The sequence below is a fragment of the Dasypus novemcinctus genome, chromosome 2 (assembly GCF_030445035.2).
Source record: "Dasypus novemcinctus isolate mDasNov1 chromosome 2, mDasNov1.1.hap2, whole genome shotgun sequence".
Classification (NCBI taxonomy): domain Eukaryota; kingdom Metazoa; phylum Chordata; class Mammalia; order Cingulata; family Dasypodidae; genus Dasypus; species Dasypus novemcinctus.
Window position 1 is genome coordinate 142,192,219 of NC_080674.1, and position 17,547 is coordinate 142,209,765.

At 37.3% G+C, this 17,547-nt stretch overlaps 1 protein-coding gene across 2 annotated transcripts in view; it reads left to right on the forward strand.

Moving 5' to 3' along the window:
* The window catches only part of SEC24A (SEC24 homolog A, COPII coat complex component), a 131,326-nt gene that overhangs the window by 105,973 nt on the left and 7,806 nt on the right, over positions 1–17,547 (forward strand). For both annotated transcript variants that reach the window (XM_058279000.2, XM_058278995.2), the window contains exons 17-20: positions 1,523–1,633; positions 5,740–5,915; positions 14,377–14,514; positions 17,162–17,266. In XM_058279000.2, coding sequence (XP_058134983.1) covers positions 1,523–1,633; positions 5,740–5,915; positions 14,377–14,514; positions 17,162–17,266 — 530 coding nt within the window. The remainder of the gene's footprint in view (positions 1–1,522; positions 1,634–5,739; positions 5,916–14,376; positions 14,515–17,161; positions 17,267–17,547) is intronic.

Here is a 17,547-nt window from a genome sequence, read left to right on the forward strand (position 1 = left end):
CAACAGATAGAGCGTCTGCCTACTATATAGGAGGTCCAAGGGTTCGCTACTCAGGGCCTCCTGGCTTGTGTGGTGATTTGGTCCACGTGCAGTGCTGCTGCACGCAAGGAGTGCCAGCTCTTGTGCCAAGAGAGCTGCCCCATGTGAAACCGCAGCCCGCCCAGAAGTGGTGCCACACACACAGAGAGCTGATGTAGCAAGATGACGCAACAAAAAGAGACACAGATCCCCAGTGCCACCTGATGAGACTACAATTGGACACAGAAGAACACACAGTGAGTGGACACAGAGAGCAGACAACGGCAGGGGACGGGGGGAGAGAAATAAATCTTTAAAAAAAAAAAAAACACCTAGCATTTTAATAACCTTTGAGGGAAACGGGTGTGGATCAACCAGTTGGGCTCCCGTGTACCATATAGGAGTTACAGGGTTTGATCCCCCATGCCTCCTGGTGAGGGTAAGCTGGCCCATGCAGCAAGCTGGCCCATGCAGAGTGCCGGCCCACTTGGGAGTGCAGCCCTGCACAGGAGTGCCACCCTATGTGGGAATGTTACCCCATGCGGGAGTGCCGGCCAGTGTGGAGAGCTGGCACAGCAAGATGACAAAACAAGAAACACAGAGGAGAGAAAATAAGAAGATGTAGTAGAACAGGGGTGCTGAGGTGGTGCAAGAGAGTAATCACCTCTCTCCCACTCCAGAAGGTCCCAGGATCGGTTCCTGGAGCTGCCTAATAAGAATACAAGCAGATACAGAAGAACACACAGTGAATGGACACAGAGAACAGACAACGGGAGGAACGGGGCCGGGGGGAAGGGAGAAACAAAGAACAACCAAAAAAAAGTAACTTAAAAAAAACAAAACCTTTGAATATAATCCCTGTTATCCTTGTAGTAATAATCTGAAAAAGTAATTTCATAGTGAAGAAAAAAAATTAAACTTAATAGTTTTACTATGTTTCGCTAAGTTTTCTTTTTTTTAAAAAAAGATTTATTTATTTATCTCCCTCCCCCCATCCCAGTTGTCTGTTCTCTATGTCTGTTTGCTGCATCTTCTTCTTTGTCAGCTTCTGTTGTTGTCAGCGGCACGGGAATCTGTGTTTCTTTTTGTTGTGTCATCTTGTGTCAGCTCTCTGTGTGGGCGGCGCCATTCCTGGGCAGGCTGAACTTTCTTTCACGCTGGGCGGATGGATGGCATACTCCCTGTGCGTGGGGCTCCCCTACACGGGGGACACCCATGCGTGGCACGGCATTCCTTGCGCGCATCAGCACTGCGCATGGGCCAGCTCCACACGGGTCAAGGAGGCCCAGGGTTTGAACCGTGGACCTCCCATGTGGTAGACAGATGCCCTAACCATTGGGCCAAGTCCACTTCCCTGTTTCACTAAGTTTTGATGCTATTTCTGCTTACTATGCGAACCTATGTGATTCCAGATTGAACAGAAGTGATTTTTCCCAAGTGACTTTAACATAAAACATTTTTTATATAATTTTTGTTTGTAATCATTTGTGTATTTTCCTTGAAGGTGAACGAAGAATTCGTGTCCATACTTTATGTTTGCCAGTAGTTTCAACTCTGAATGAAGTCTTTCTTGGCGCTGATGTTCAAGCAATTTCAGGATTATTGGCCAATATGGGTAAGAATTGCTATCACCTGTCAAAAATTTTTTTAGGGCAACAACACTATTTAATTACTATCTGAATATTTATACTAGGCAGGACAGTGTGGTCAGACTTTAGAGAAAAAGATTATCACTGTGAATATAATATCCATATTCTGATTTCCTTTGAGAACAATAGTACTTTTTAAAAATGTTATTATTTTTAAGAATAATGGATTGTTTGTTATATCGAGATTGACTGCTACTCAACAAATGAAAACTTCCTGTGTAAACACTTTTTGAATCTTTTTTTTTTTTAAGATTTATTTATTTATTTAATTTCCCCCTTCCCCTGGTTGTCTGTTCTTGGTGTCTATTTGCTGCGTCTTGTTTCTTTGTCTGCTTTTGTTTCTTTGTCCGCTTCTGTTGTCATCAGCAGCACGGGAAGTGTGGGTGGCGCCATTCCTGGGCAGGCTGCACTTTCCTTTCACGCTGGGCGGCTTTCCTCACGGGCGCATTCCTTGCGCGTGGGGCTCCCCCACGCGGGGGACACCCCTGCATGGCACAGCACTCCTTGCGCACATCAGCGCCGCGCATGGCCAGCTCCACACGGGTCAAGGAGGCCCGGGGTCCGAACCGCGGACCTCCCATATGGTAGACGGACGCCCTAACCACTGGGCCAAAGTCCGTTTCCCACTTTTTGAATCTTATAATCTAAATCTTAATTCTGATATAAATGACTTGTCTCTTGGTATCACATGAAAGAAATAAACTATTTTTACACCAATTTCAAGTCAGGATTTTTATGCAGGAAAAAGAATCTAACTTATGCCTATTGAGTATCATTATATAGTCTCAAAAAGCAAGTTTTAATCAAACACTGAAAATATTCACAAGAATGCAATTGGTACTTGAGCAGTAAAAATGAGTATGTAATCCAATCCTGAGGGTGTATGGTATTCCCTCCTATCATGCACTCAGCATATAACAGACCTTCCAGAAGATTACCACAGTTAAAGGTTAAAATAATTTAAAATGGGTATGTTGATATGCAGATCTCTCAAGCTATGTACCTTTTTCTTAATTTTTTTTCCTTTCTGTTCTTCAGACTGGATGATTTAAATTGTCTTATCATCAAGGTCTCTAATTCTTTCTTCTTTCAGCTCAAATCTGCTGTGGAATTTAGGGAACATCTAATTTCTGTTACTGTGGTCTTCATCTCTCTTTGGTTCCTTTTCATAATTTCTGTCTCTCTATTGATAACCTCTTTGTGTTCATGTATTATTTTCCTGATTTTCTTTAGTTATTTTTCCATTTTCCTTTAGCTCTTTGAGCATATTTAGGACCATTTTTTAAGTCTTTATGAGGTATATCTCATGTCTGGTCTTCCTCATTCATGGTTTCTAATCCTTCTTGGGCCATCACTTCCTATTTCTTTATATTTTTGTGATCCTTTGTTGAAACCTGGACATTTTGATATTTTAATGTGTTATTGCTGGAATTTAGACTTTTTTTTTTGAGGTACCAGGACCAGTGATTTAACGTGGGACTAAATATGTGGGAGGCCAGTGCTCAACCACTGAGCCACATCAGCTCCCCTGAATTGGCTCCCTCATCTGTTTTGCTTGTTTTTTTGCTCATTGTTTGTTTTTTTTAGGTGGCACTGGAAACCTAATCTGGGACTTCCCATGTGGGAGATGGGCACTCAACTGTTTGAGCCATAGCCGCTCTTGCCTGGAATTTAGACTCTTGAAGTATCTATTCCTTAACCCTGTATCCAGCAAGTGTTATGACAGAGCTTTCCTTGAATGTCAGAAACTAACAACAACAACAACAAAAAAGGAAAATAAGAAAACACCTTTCCTAGCCTTTGTAGATTGACTTGTGTGAGTGCTCTCTTTCAGAAGCTTTTCCATACAATGAGTTTAGAGAATAACTTGGTCCTTTTTGTGCATATGTCTTGTCTTGGGCTTGTGTTTGGCCCAGGAATATGTGGTTAGGAATGTTCTCTCTTCCCTAGGAAATAGCTTCCTCTGGGCATTGTACCATAAGTCCTATGACCAACAGTCCCTTGCCCCAGGCAGCATCATTTTACTGCTTTCCCACAGCAGTGCTGTAGTAGAGATTTGTGAACCCTTCTACAGGCAGGGCAAGTCCTGGGACAGAGTCCCTCAGGCTACCACGAGACATGATCCCATATGCATGCAAGAGTTACTCTGCTCCCTCCAGAACAGACCAGGGATCTGCACTGGGAGAGTTGGCCAGCTCCAAATGAAGCTTGGGAATGACAGGGGAGGGTCTAGCCTGAGTTACAGGAGATCTTTCTGTTTTTAAGTAGCCTTTTTCCTGATTCAGTGCTAGCTCTGCAGTCCTTTAACTGTTTTATAGAGCTTTGAAAAAGTAGTTTCTGCCAATTCTTACTGATTGTTCATAACTTCTATGGTGGGACAGAGCCCTGGAGCTTCTCACTCATCATCCTGATTGGGTCCTGGCTTATGGTTTTGTTTTGTTTTGTTTTTTTAAAACCAGAACAATTATTGCACAACTAATCAGTGAAATCCTTACGATGAACTGGATGGTGCAACAGCTGCCCTCTTGGGTTTAGGTGTAGTTCCTTCACGGAATTCATGCCTGAATCTGCGGTATACAATTTTTAGATGCCTCATTTGACCTGTACCCAGGGTGTTTCATCTTTTAGCCTTGGCACTCCAGTTATACTTTATCTTGCGCTTGGCAGAGTAGGCACATTTGCCACAGGTCGACTTCTGAAGGTGGTAGGCCTTAGAGCCACAGTGGCGGCACAAGGTGTGCTTCTTATTGCGACGCTTTCCAAACGATGACGTTCCCTTCGTCATCTCGTTTCTGTGCTGGCTTATGTTTTTAATTTTCTCAACAACTTGATAAATATTGCTTCTACTACTGTATTTGATCCTTGAATGCACATTTTTTGACATTTTATCCTGTTTAAAGTTAGGGTGTGTGTTCAATTGATGAGGTCTGAGAGTTACTGTTGACCATATTGTTTCCTGCCTAAGTGTAAATTTGGTCATAGCAGTTAGTAATTTTCCTTCATTGCATGTACTCTCGGTACCACCTGAAGTGAATTTAATTGCAGTTTGAGAAATAATCAAAACAATTACATTAATTTTGTATTTAAAAGAAAAAATTTTGAGTATGCCAAAATGCATATGAAAACAACGGCATGACAATTAAAATCTGTCCAAATAGCTAAGACAAAATCCTTTATCCTCATTATCATGAGAATTTTGGTTGCATTTGTTTGTGAAAATAAAGGAGGAATGTTAGTCTTTAAAAAAAAAAAAAAGCTCTCTAAGAGCTCTTTCAATAAGTATACAATAAAAATTCTGTGTGATAGGAAAGCATTGTATGTTTAATTTCAGCATTTATTCTTGAGTATACAAAATAAAATGGTAGATTACAATAAATAACATCTTAGATTCAGTAAAATACATTTTCTCATTTTACAGATAAAGAAACTGAGGCCCAGAAATGTTGATTTACTTGACAGATTTTCATACAGCTTGGGTTTTATCAGATGTTGCTTTGATTCCCCAAAGCATATCCTGTTAACTGTATCTGGGCTCTTTGTATGTAACAAATTAGAGATACTTTTTATACTGTTTTATTTTATTTTTTAAATTTTTAAAATTTTTTAAAAGATTTATTTATTTATTTAATTTCCTCCCCCCCCCCCCCCCCCCCCCCCCGGTTGTCTGTTCTCAGTGTCTATTTGCTGTGTCTTGTTTCTTTGTCTGCTTCTGTTGTCGTCAGCGGCACGGGAAGTGTGTGCAGCGCCATTCCTGGGCAGGCTGCACTTTCTTTTCAGGCGGGGCGGCTCTCCTTACGGGTGCACTCCCTGCGCGTGGGGCTCCCCTACAGGGGACACCCTTGCGTGGCACGGCACTCCTTGCACACATCAGCATTGCGCATGGGCCAGCTCCACACAGGTCAAGGAGGCCCGGGGTTTGAACCGTGGACCTCCCATGTGGTAGACGGACGCCCTAACCACTGGGCCAAGTCCGTTTCCCTATACTGTTTTAAGTGATGTCTTCTATCCTTAATAGTGTGGTTGCTAAACTTGTATCTTATTTATCTTTTGTCCCTCCCTCCACCTCTCTTAGCTGTTGACAGGTGTGTTACTGCCAGTCTGGGTGATGCTCGAGATGCCCTAGTGAATGCCGTCATAGACTCTCTTTCAGCTTATCGTTCTTTAGTCCTAAGTAACCAGCAGCCTGGACTCATGGTTCCTTTTTCTTTGCGGCTTTTCCCACTCTTTGTGTTGGCTCTTCTTAAACAGGTAAGAAAAACAAAAACAAAAAACTTAGAGAATGTCAAAAGCCAAAAATTTTATCCTGTGACCCCCTAAACATTGTCATGTAAATTTATGCCAGTTTTCTGAAGACAGGGTCCTTAACTCTAATTTGTACCTTGAATGGATTTGTGACCAAAGAAGTTTATGAATAACTGATTTAAAGCAAGTGCCTTCTTTATAAAAGATGCTCTTTAAGTGTTCAGTGATGTTATCTAAGAGTTAAATGATTATCAGTTTTCCAAAATAAGAATTATTTTTTTTGCTTAAGCAAAAAGAGAGTATTTCAGCCACATTACACTTCTTAATCTTAGTTAGATATGCTTTCTCATACCCATGTATCTATCTATTTTCATGACCTGGAATGTTTTTTCCTACCTTTGTCTTTGAGCTTAAATGTTACTTCCCTGGCAGTTGGCTTTCCTCCTGTGGTCGTGTAGATCTTTGTGCCTAGCTCTGTTATAGGGTTTTGTATTTGATACTTTATTTAAATGTCTCCCATTCCCTGTCTTTTGTCCCCATCTCTGTTCCCTGAAAAAAAAAAGAAAGAAAGAGAACTCTGGACTGGTAGAGAAGACTTATTTTTCCACTATCCAAAATCAAATTTAAGGGGCCAACCTTGTAGACATAGGATAACCTTCTATTATAAAATTTTATTCAAAAGTTCAATTTAATTAATAAAGCACCTGGGAAAGAATTCCAGATTCCAAAACTGGTCAACGACTGTTTTAGATCTTGTCAATTTGTATACTTTTCTGGGCACTAGGATCCATCCATCTGATGTATGTGGTTTATTCCAGTGAGAAGGGCAATCTGCTAATTTCTAACATGAATGCCTTTTGAATCACACATCTAGTTTCTTTCACTGATGTTATGTACTTATACTTCTGAATCTAATGTAAACTCACAGAAATTACATAAATATTTGGATTTTTTTTTTCATATTTAATCTTTTTTTACTCTTTTTTTTATTTGAGAGGTTGTGAGTTAACAAAATAATCATGCATACCATACAGGATTCACATACATTGCCCTACCAACACCTTACATCAGGGGTTCTAAACAAGGGATCCATGAGCTTGAATTGGAATTCAAAACAACATTGTTCTTGTAGAGACTTGTTGGTGCGGGTGTGATATATTTATGAAATAATTCACAGTATAGTGTGGACTTAGTAAGGGGTCCATGGTTTTTATCTGACTGGCACAGGGGTCTGTGAAACAAGGTTAAAAACTCCTGTCTAACATTGTTGTGACACATTTGTTATAAATGATAATAGAATATCATAATATTACTGCTGTCTAGAAGCCTTAGCTTATATATGGAGTATTTTTCCCATAAACCATTCGATTATTAATGCCATGTATTAGTATTGTGTATTTGTTATAGTTCATGAGAGAATGTTCTCATATTTGTACTGTTAGCCACAGTCCATCATTCACCATGGTGTTTGCTGTGTTATATGATCCCCTTGTACAGTCCATCCAGAGTGTACACTCAGTGACTTAGTTTCAGAGAGTTGTGCTGTCATCAGCGTGGTCCATTTCAGAATGTTTTCATTATTCCAAAGGAAAACTTGCATACCCCTTTATGGCCCCCATTTTTGATACAGTACCTTCTTTGCCATTGCTGCAAACATATTAGAATATTACTTTTAACTACAGACTCTATGTTACATTGGTTATATTTTTTCATGTATCTCCATATTCTTTTTTTTTTTTAGGAGGTACTAGGGATTGAACCTGAGACCTTGTACGTGGGAAGCAGGCACTCAACCGCTAAGCTACACCCATTCCCCTATTTCTATATTTTTAACACCTTGCAATAGAGAACATTCTTGTATTTGTACTATTAACCACCATCATCATCCACCACAGAAATCATTGTTATACAGTCTCAGATTAACAATAAAAATCCAACCTCTCCTTTCTCCTTCAGCTCTTTCTCAAATTTGCTAAGGCCTGCCTTCTTTGCTCTCACTCTCTCTTCATCCCATCTTACCCCTACCCTAATGTTCTTTATCTCTGTTCCCTCCTTTATTTTTCACCATAGCACATATCACTGCCATACCACATACTTTACTCATTTATTATCTACCTTTTTACTTAAATGTAAGCCTCATGAGGACAGGAGTTTTTTATCTTTTTATTCACTTCTGTATTCCAGCACATAGAACAGCACCTAGTACATAGTGGGCAGTCAGTACTTTTTGAATGAATAAGCAGATCTTTCTTTTCTTTCCCATGGTACTCTTTCATCTTTATTTGTAACTATCCATATACCAATTTTTAAAATCTTAAAATCTCTTCTAATATTCTTTTATTTATAGTAAATGCACTTTTTTTGTGTGTGTGTAATTCATTTTTAGAGCATTTGTAGATTTACAGAAAGAGCATGCAGAAATATTCCCAATATACCCCCCCCACAGTTTTCCCTATTAACATTTTGCGTTATTGTGTTACATTTGTTACAGTTGATAAACCAATATTTTATTATCTTATTAACTAAAGTCCTTAGTTTAAATTAGGGTTCACTTCTTGTCTTATAAAATACTATGGATTTCTTTTTGTTTGTTTTGTTTTGTTTTAAGATTTATTTTTATTTATTTCTCTCTCCTTCCCCCCCCTCCCCAGTTGTCTGTTCTCTGTATCCATTTGCTGTGTGTTGTTTATTTTGTCCACTTCTGTTGTTGTCAGCGGCAAGGGAATCTGTGTTTCTTTTTGTTGTTGTTGTGTCATCTTGCTGTGTCAGCTCTCTGTGTGTGCATCACCATTCCTGGGCAAGCTGCACTTTCTTTTGCTCTGGGCGGCTCTCCATATTACGGGGCGCACTCCTTGCACGTGGGGCTCCCTTACACAGGGGACACCCCTGTGTGGAACGACACTCCTTGCGTGCAACAGCATTGTGCATGGGCCAGCTCCACACGGGTCAAGGCGGCCCAGAGTTTAAACTGCGGACCTCCCATGTGGTAGACTGACGCCCTATCCACTGGGCCAAGTCCGCTTCCCACTATACAACATAGAATATCCCATTTTAACCACTTTCAAGTATACAATTCATTGTTGTTAATTACATTCACAATGTCATTCTACCTTCACTACCATCCATTACCAAAACTTTTCCATTACTGCAAACAAAACTCTGTACCGCTTAGGCATTAACTCCCCATGGGGAGTTACCTTCCCCTGGTAGCCTGTATTCTGATCTCTGACTATGAATTTCCATATTATCATTATTTCATTTAAGTGAGATCCTACAGTATTTGTCCTTTGTTTCTGACTAATTTACTCAACATAGCATCAGCAAGGTTCATCTATGTTGTAGTATTTATCAGAACTCCGTTCCTTTTTACAGTGAATAATATTTCATTGTATGTATATCTATGTTTTTTTATCCATTCATTGGTTGATGGGCATGAGTTGCTCCATCTTTTGGCAATTGTGAATAATGCACTATGAACATCAATGTGCAAATATCTATATCTACTCCCTGCTTTCCATGCTTTGGGGTATATAACTAGATGTGGGATTACTAGGTCATATGGTAATTCTATTATTAACTTTCTGAGGAACCACCAAACTTTTTTCCACAGTGGCTTCACCATTTTCCATTCCATCCAACAATTTATGAGGGTTTCTATTTTTCCACATCCTAGCTAGGAATTGTTGTTTTCCATTATTTAAATAGCCATTCTACGTGAGTGTGAAGTGGTTCCTCATTGTGGTTTGATTTTTTTTTTTTTTTAATTTGGTTGCTTCATTGTCTTTGGTGTGTTGCTTCTGTGCAGTGCACAGGGATCCACGCCTCTCTGTACGGGTCTGGGACGCCTTTCTTCTTTTTTTTACCAGAAGATCTGGGGATCAAAGCCAGGTCCTTTATATGGTAATCGGGAGCTCAATTGCCTAAGCCACAGCCAACCTCCTCCCCTCATTGTGGTTTTTTGTTTTGCATTTTTCTAATGGCTGATGATGTGGAACATCTTTTCATGTGCTCATTGGCCATTTGTTTCTCTTCTTTGGAAAAATGTCTATTAAAATCCTTTGCCCATTTTTTAATTGTGTTCTTAGAAATTTTCTCCTACTTTATAGGTTGTTTTCTTACGTTCTTGATAATGTCTTTTGATATTCAAATTTAAGAATTTTGATGAACATCAATTTATCTTTTTTTTTCTTTTGTTGCTTTTCCTTTTGTTGTTAAACCTTAGAATCCATTGCCTAGTACAAGGTCCTGAAGATGTACCCCTATGTTTTTTCCTATTAGTTTTATAGTTTTAGTTCTTATATTTAGGTCTTTGGTCCATTTTGAGTTAATTTTAACATATGTGTGAGGTAGGGGACCACTTTCATTCTTTTGCAAGTGGATATCTACTTTTCCCATCACCATTTGTTGAGAAGACTGTATTCTCTTCCCATTGAGTGGACTTGAATCCCTTGTCAGAATTCAATTGACCATAGATATGTGGGTTTATTTTTGCACTCTCAGTTTATTCCAGTTGTCTGTATGTCTGGTTTTGTGCTAGTACACAGTGTTTTGATTCCTATAGCTTTGTAATAAGTTTTAAAATTGAGAAATAATGAGTTCTCCAACATTATTCTTCTTTTTCAAGATGTTTCTGACCGGTACCCCTGGCCCTTCCATATGAATTTGATGATTGGCTTTTTCATTTCCATAAAGAAGACTATTGGAATTATGTTTTTCTTAAATTTTTTACTTTGAAATAATTTTCAAATTTACAGGACAATCACAAAAATAATATAAAACCCATATGAACTGTGTGTCCATTCATCCAACCCATATGAACTCTCTATCCTTTCATCCATCTATTTACCTAGTTCATGCTCCTTGAACACATACTTCCATGTCAGTTTCCTAAAAGCAATGATATTCACTTATGTAACCACCTTAAGTACAGTTATCAAGTTCAAGAATTTAATATAAAACTAAACTGTAGTTTTACCCCATTTTTCCATATGTACTAATAATGTCCTTTTGAGCCTTTCATCCTATTAGATCCAGTCCAGTATTATGTATTGTACTTAATTGTCATTATCTCTATAGTTGCTCTTTTTTTTTAATTGCGGAAGCAGATATACAACATAAATTTTCCCATCTCACCTACATCCAAGCATACCGTTCAGCGGGATTCATCACATTCAGTGTTGTACTACTCTCACAACTGTCCACTATCAGAAGTTTCCCAACCCAAACATAAACCCTTTACCCATTATGTATTGTTTATGAACTCATTTGCTGGTGTGCACATGGGTTTCTTCCAGCTTTTGTCACTGATGAATAATGCTACTATTTACATAGGTATATGACTGTTGGAATTTTATTTGGAATTGTGATGACTATAAATCACTTGGGTAGAATACGACACTTAGCGATATTTAATCTTTCAATTCATCATCACAGAATGTCATTATATTTATTTTGGTCTTTAATTTCTTTCAGCAGTGCTTTTCAGTTTTCCATGTATATGTTCTTTACGTCCCAGGTTAAATTTATTCACATTCTTTTCAGATTGTTCATTACTAGTATATACAAGCACCATTGATATTTGGATGTTGGTCTTTTTTGGGGAGGGGGGGTGTAATATATTTATTAAATAAAACACAGTATATTGTGGACTTAATAAGGGGTTTGTGGTTTTCACCTGACTGGCAAAGGGGTCCATGAAACAGAAAATGCTAAGAACCCCCTGCTCTATAATAACACCATCCTTAGTCCCTTGTCTTCCAGTATGCTTTCCTGAGGGAGGTGATGAAGGGGGTTTACAGCCCTGAGTATGCCTTATCTCCTTCAACAAAAACCATTACTCTATTGGCCCTGAATGTTCCTTCCAATCTGGTGATACCAAGTCCTTGATCCAACATTGAGCTTTACACAGCACCGCAGCCTGGGGTGAGGAATTGGAGAAACACTGGCTATAGCTCCTGTGGTGCTAGGCATTCTGACAGGACAGCCTGAAACTAGAACAGAAGCCCCAGGAGGCCCTTTTCATTGGGTGTCTCAGCATCTAGGATCACATCTCCTGGGCAAGGTCTTTCTCCTCCTGTGTTTGATCCTACATCTCATATTTAATCAGCAGTTTGAAGAGGATGATCTGTTTCCAATCGTTAGAGTATCACTGCTTGCTTTAACAAAGAAATAACAGTTCAGTGGCTTAGCAAGGCTTAACACAATAGCAATTAAGTTTTTATTCACATACTTGTCCAGTGTGATGTTGCTGGTCTGTAGGTAGCTTTTCTCCATGCAATGATTATCAGGAAGCCAGGCTTCTTTCTTCCAGCTCTTCCATCCTCTGAGGCCTGGGAGTCCTCTGCATCTCTAGAACCCATGTCTGGAGAAGGCAGAGGAAAGCCAGAGTCCTGTACCCACTGTTGCTTGCAGCCTTTCGTCTGCACCTGGGTGCGGGGTTTGAAACCAACCCCCAGCCTGCCCAGTGCATCAGCTGGATGTTGGTCTTGTACCTCACTACTTTCCTGAATTATTTTATCATTTCTAGTTCCTTTGTTGTAGATTCTTCCTGATTTACTATATACAGGATCATGTGATCTATAAATAGTGAAAGTTTTATGACTTCATTTCCAATTTGGATGCCTTTTAATTCTCTCTCTTGCCTAATTATTCTGGCTAGAATTTCCAGTCCAATATTGAAAAGTAGTGTTGAATTTGGGCATCCTTATCTTGTTCTAGATCTTAAAGGAAAAACTTCCAGTCTTTCACTGGCAGCTGTGGGGGTTTCATATATATCTTTTATCATGTTGAGGAAGTTTCTTTCTATTCCTAGTTTCCTATATTTATCAAGAAAGGGTGGTGGATTTTGTCTAATGCTTTTTGTGTAAATTGAAAATCATCATGTGGTTTTTTTCCCCTTCATTCTATTTATGCATGCTGTACTGCATGTTACGCTGGCTGATTTTCTTACGTTGAACCTACCTTGCATTCCTGGAATAAGTTCACTTGGTCATGGTGTATAATTCTTTTAAAATACTCTTGGATTCAGTTTGCCAATATTTTGTTGAGGATTGTTTGCATCTATATTCATAAGGGATATTGGTCTGTAATTTTCTTTTCTTCTGATATATTTTTCTGGCTTTTGGGTTAGGGTAATGCTGGCCTCGTGGAATGAGTTAGGAAGTGTTCCCTCTTCAGTTTTGGAAAGGTTTGAGCACGATTGGTATTAATTCTTGTTTGGATATTTGGTTGACTTCACCATTGATCCATGTGGTACTGGACATGTCTTTGATTGGACGTTTTTGATTAGTGGTTCAATCTCTTTACATTTGTGTGGGGTCAGGTAGTAATAGTCCGTCTTTCAATTTTGCTTATTGTTAAGTATGCTCTTTCTCTTTTTTGGTTAGTCTAGCTAAAGGTTTGTCAATATTGATCCTTTCAGAAACCAACATTTGGTTTTGTTGATTCTCTGTTGTCTTTCTGCTTCCTTTTTCATTTAACTCTCCTCTGATCCTTGTGTCTTTCCTTCTGCTAACTTTTGGATTGGTTTGCTGTTCTTTTTAGTTTCTCCAGGTATGAGGTTAGTCAGTGATTTTAAGTCTTTCTTCTCTTTTAATGTAAGAGTTTAGAGCTATAAATTTCAGTCTGAACACTGCATTTGCTGCATCCCATGTGTTCCCTTTTTCTCTCAAGATATTTCCTAATTTCCCTATGAATTATTTGACCCATTGGTTGTTTAATTTCTACAGATTGTGAGTTTTCATTCTTCCTATGTTATTGATTTCTAGCTTCACTGTATTGGGGTCAGAGCTAATACTTTGTATGACTTTAATCTGTTAAAATTTATTGACTTGTTTTGTGACCTAACATATGGTCTGTCTTAAAGAATGATCCATGTACACTAAAGAAGACTGTATATTCTGCAGTTCTTGAATGAATTAGGTCTAGTTAGTTTATCGTAGTGTATTTGTTTTAATGCATATTCATTGCATTTTCTCTCTCCTTTCTACTCATCAGTTGAAATGCTTAAAATATTGCCTCAAAGCTTCATGATCTTCCATGAAGTTAACTCTCACAATTATTTGTTAACTCTATTCTGTAATGTAAATGGCCTTATTTGTATTGTTTTTTTCCTATACATTTGTAAGGTTTGGTATGCTATTTAATTTTTCCAATTGGGAGAAACAAAGACAGCCACCATTAACCAGCACCCAGCATTTATTGAACACTTAGAGCATATCTTTGGTCCTTCATCTGTGCCTTTATTTTGTTATCTGCAATATAACTTCATCTTTCTCACAAAGTTGCTTAGATTGTTACATCACATCACTATATTATAGTTAGAATGTTGAGATCTATTTTACTTATTAGGAACCAGGTACAGGTATTAGGATACAGATCAAATGACTTTGCTATGGTTAGGTAATTAATATCTCAATTAAATGCTTCTTTGTGGGGTGGGGGCATTGGTTTTGTTTTGTTTTTGCAGAAATCATTCCAGACTGGGACAAATGTACGTCTAGATGAACGAATTTTTGCTATGTGTCAAGTGAAAAATCAGCCTCTGGTTTACCTTATGCTCACAACTCATCCCAGTTTGTATAGAGTCGACAATCTCTCAGATGAGGTAAGATTAGGTGCTCTTTTAGTGGCTTTTACTTGAAGGTTGATAAGCTCATCTTACTGAATCCAATGCAGAAATGAGAAAAGGTTTGCTTTTAAAACTATTTTATTCTTTTGAAAGATCTGACTAAGGAAATTTTAGTTTAGGGAAGTTCCTGAAAATAGTGAATTTCATTTAAGTTTACTAAGACAAATCTTTAAAGCAGTTAATGAAAATTTGTCAAATTGACCAGGAAAACCACTTACTTATTTATCTAAACAAACATCTGAAAGGAGTATGCTGGGAGTGAAATTACATCAAAACACCCTGGTCAATGTTCAATGTAACAGTGTCTGTGAATTAAAGAAAAATATTTACCTTTATCTAAGTTAAAATATTTGTTGTCCTTTTTAAGAAATTATGATTTTAAGTCAGAAGCATGAAAATATTAAACCATTTAAAATATTAAACCATTTTTGTTCCTAAAAGTTTGATCAAGTTAGGATATGTATGTTGGACATAATATTTTTGTTAAAAACATTTTGAAATTCAAAGACTTACAGTATCTTGCATATTTAAGCAGAAACTGCCTGTGAAATTTGAGATAACTTTTTAGCAAACCAAAGCTGTTGAAACGTTAATATATTTGTATTACAAAATAAATAGCAGTAGAGTATTTTTGGGTAACTCTAATATATAGGGCCTATTAAAAATAGAAAATTAACATAAAATATAAATGGTAATATAGTGTATCTCTATAATATGGAAAACACCAGAAAGAAGAAAAAAATTCACGCATAATATTTTCGTCCGAAGAGAAGCACAATTAATGTATCGGTGGCATATTTATCAGGACTTTTTTGGCTGCAAGTAAGCTTAGTCAATAAGGGGACAGAAGAGCACTCAAAAACAAGCCACAAGAAATGCTTCAGTAGAGGTAGACTTGAGATCTACTAGAACCTAGGATTCAGTGAATCTTTTTGCTTGAGCTTCATTCTTTGAGATCAGCCCTCTCCACAAGACTAGAAAACGGGAGCAGATGTAGCTCATTGGTTGAGCACCTGCTTGCCATGTAGGAGTCCTGTTTTCAATCCCCAGTACCTCCTAAAAAAAAAAAAAGACTAGAAAACATAGCACTGATAGCTTCTCTTCTTCCTCTCAGAAAGACAAAGTTCTCTTTTCTTATCTGCATAGAAAATCTCTAGAATAGATTTCTGATCGGCTATATTTGGGTCTTCTGTCCCCAGTCTCCCTCAAGGCCAGAGGTCTTAAGTTGCTATGATTAATACCCCCTGATAGAGCTAAAGTCTCATCACTAAAGTGGGAAGAACAGTTCTTTCAAACAATGGGGAGTTCAAGAAGGAGGGATGCTGAGAGGATATAACAGTGAATGTCATTTACAGGTGTACTATCTTCCTGCCTTTAGTTTCCATACATAGTTTTGTTGTTTGTTTGTTTGGTTGTTTTTTACATAGTTGTGGTAATGCTAAATGAATCTTTCTGTATTTGTAATTTTGAACATTAAATGAATTAAACTATGTAAAGCTCTTAGAAGAATGCCTGGCTATAATAAACACATTATAAGTAGTAGATAGCTATTGTCATTACCACCTCCATCATGATCATCATCATTATCATCATCATATCATAATTAAGTATATTTCCATGTACATAACCATTCATATGAAACTTATATTTTAATGACTTCATAAAATCATTAAAGCATTCCACTATTACTGGCTTATTGTTTCCAGTTTTAACCATCTATATTCACATAACATGAATCATGATCCCTAAGCTTTGAAATGCTTGTAATGAAAATATTACTTTTAACATATATGGCTTCCTTCCTTGGATAAGGATTAATAAATTACCTAAGTTTGTTTTGTTTCAAAATGAATAATTACAAATATTTTAATTATTATTTTGGGTGTTTTGAATAACAGTGTTACAGTTCATTGTAAGTGAGAAACTTGATTTCATTGCTCCAATAGTTAATGTCAAATTGCAGAGAACTATTAAAATCTCATTTGCCTTAAGATTTTTCTCCTTTTCCCACAGAATGTGCATATAACCCAAACTAAGCAGTCAGATCTAGTCAGATCCAATGTGGAGATTTTTTCTTGGATTTCTAAAAAGATATTCTCTCATTCCCTTTCTCTCTCTTGTGAATAAACTTAAATTTGGAGTAATTTTAGATTTAAAGAAAAGATGCAAATATAGTACAGAAAATTCTCATATACCCCTCACTGAGTTTCCCCTGTTACTAAATCTTACATGACCATGGTACATTTTTAAAAATCAAGAAACCAACATTGGTACATTATTTTTAACTGAATTCCAGACTTTATTTGGATTTCACTAATGTCATTTATCTGCTCCAGGTTACTATTGAATTTATTACATTATTAATAGTTAAGAAATAAACAAAAATAAAATAAATAAAACAATAGTTAAGATCAGAAGTTAATTTGGCTTTATTAGAATTCACAGTGACTTTGTTTAGATAAATATATTTATTCATTTTCTCTGTATATAAATATTAGTAGTTGAAATTTATCTAAATAAGGCCCAATCTCTTAGCAGTAACATTTATTTAAAATTTTTTTGTTTTATTATGATGCCATATTACCTGTATCTAGCATCTTTAATTTTTTACTTAACACTTCAGGGAGCACTCAACATCAATGATAAAACCATACCTCAGCCCCCTATTCTTCAGCTTTCGGTGGAGAAGCTGAGCAGGGATGGAGCTTTCCTCCTGGATGCAGGCTCTGTGAGTATTTTAATTCTGATCTTTCTCTCTGCATCTTACTGTATCTTTTCAATATTTGGTTTCATTCTGTTTAATATCCCTCTTCCTGATCAGAATTTATACTTGTATACCTTTTATACTTTTATACTTTTGTATTTTGGTATTAACCACCTTCTCCCTCCACAGCTTCCTTCTTTGATACAAAGCATAAACTGTCTCATCATGATAAATAGTAATTATTATTAGTTTAATGGAAGGCTGGGGATTTTAAACTTATTCTTTTTTTGATCTTTTAAAAAATA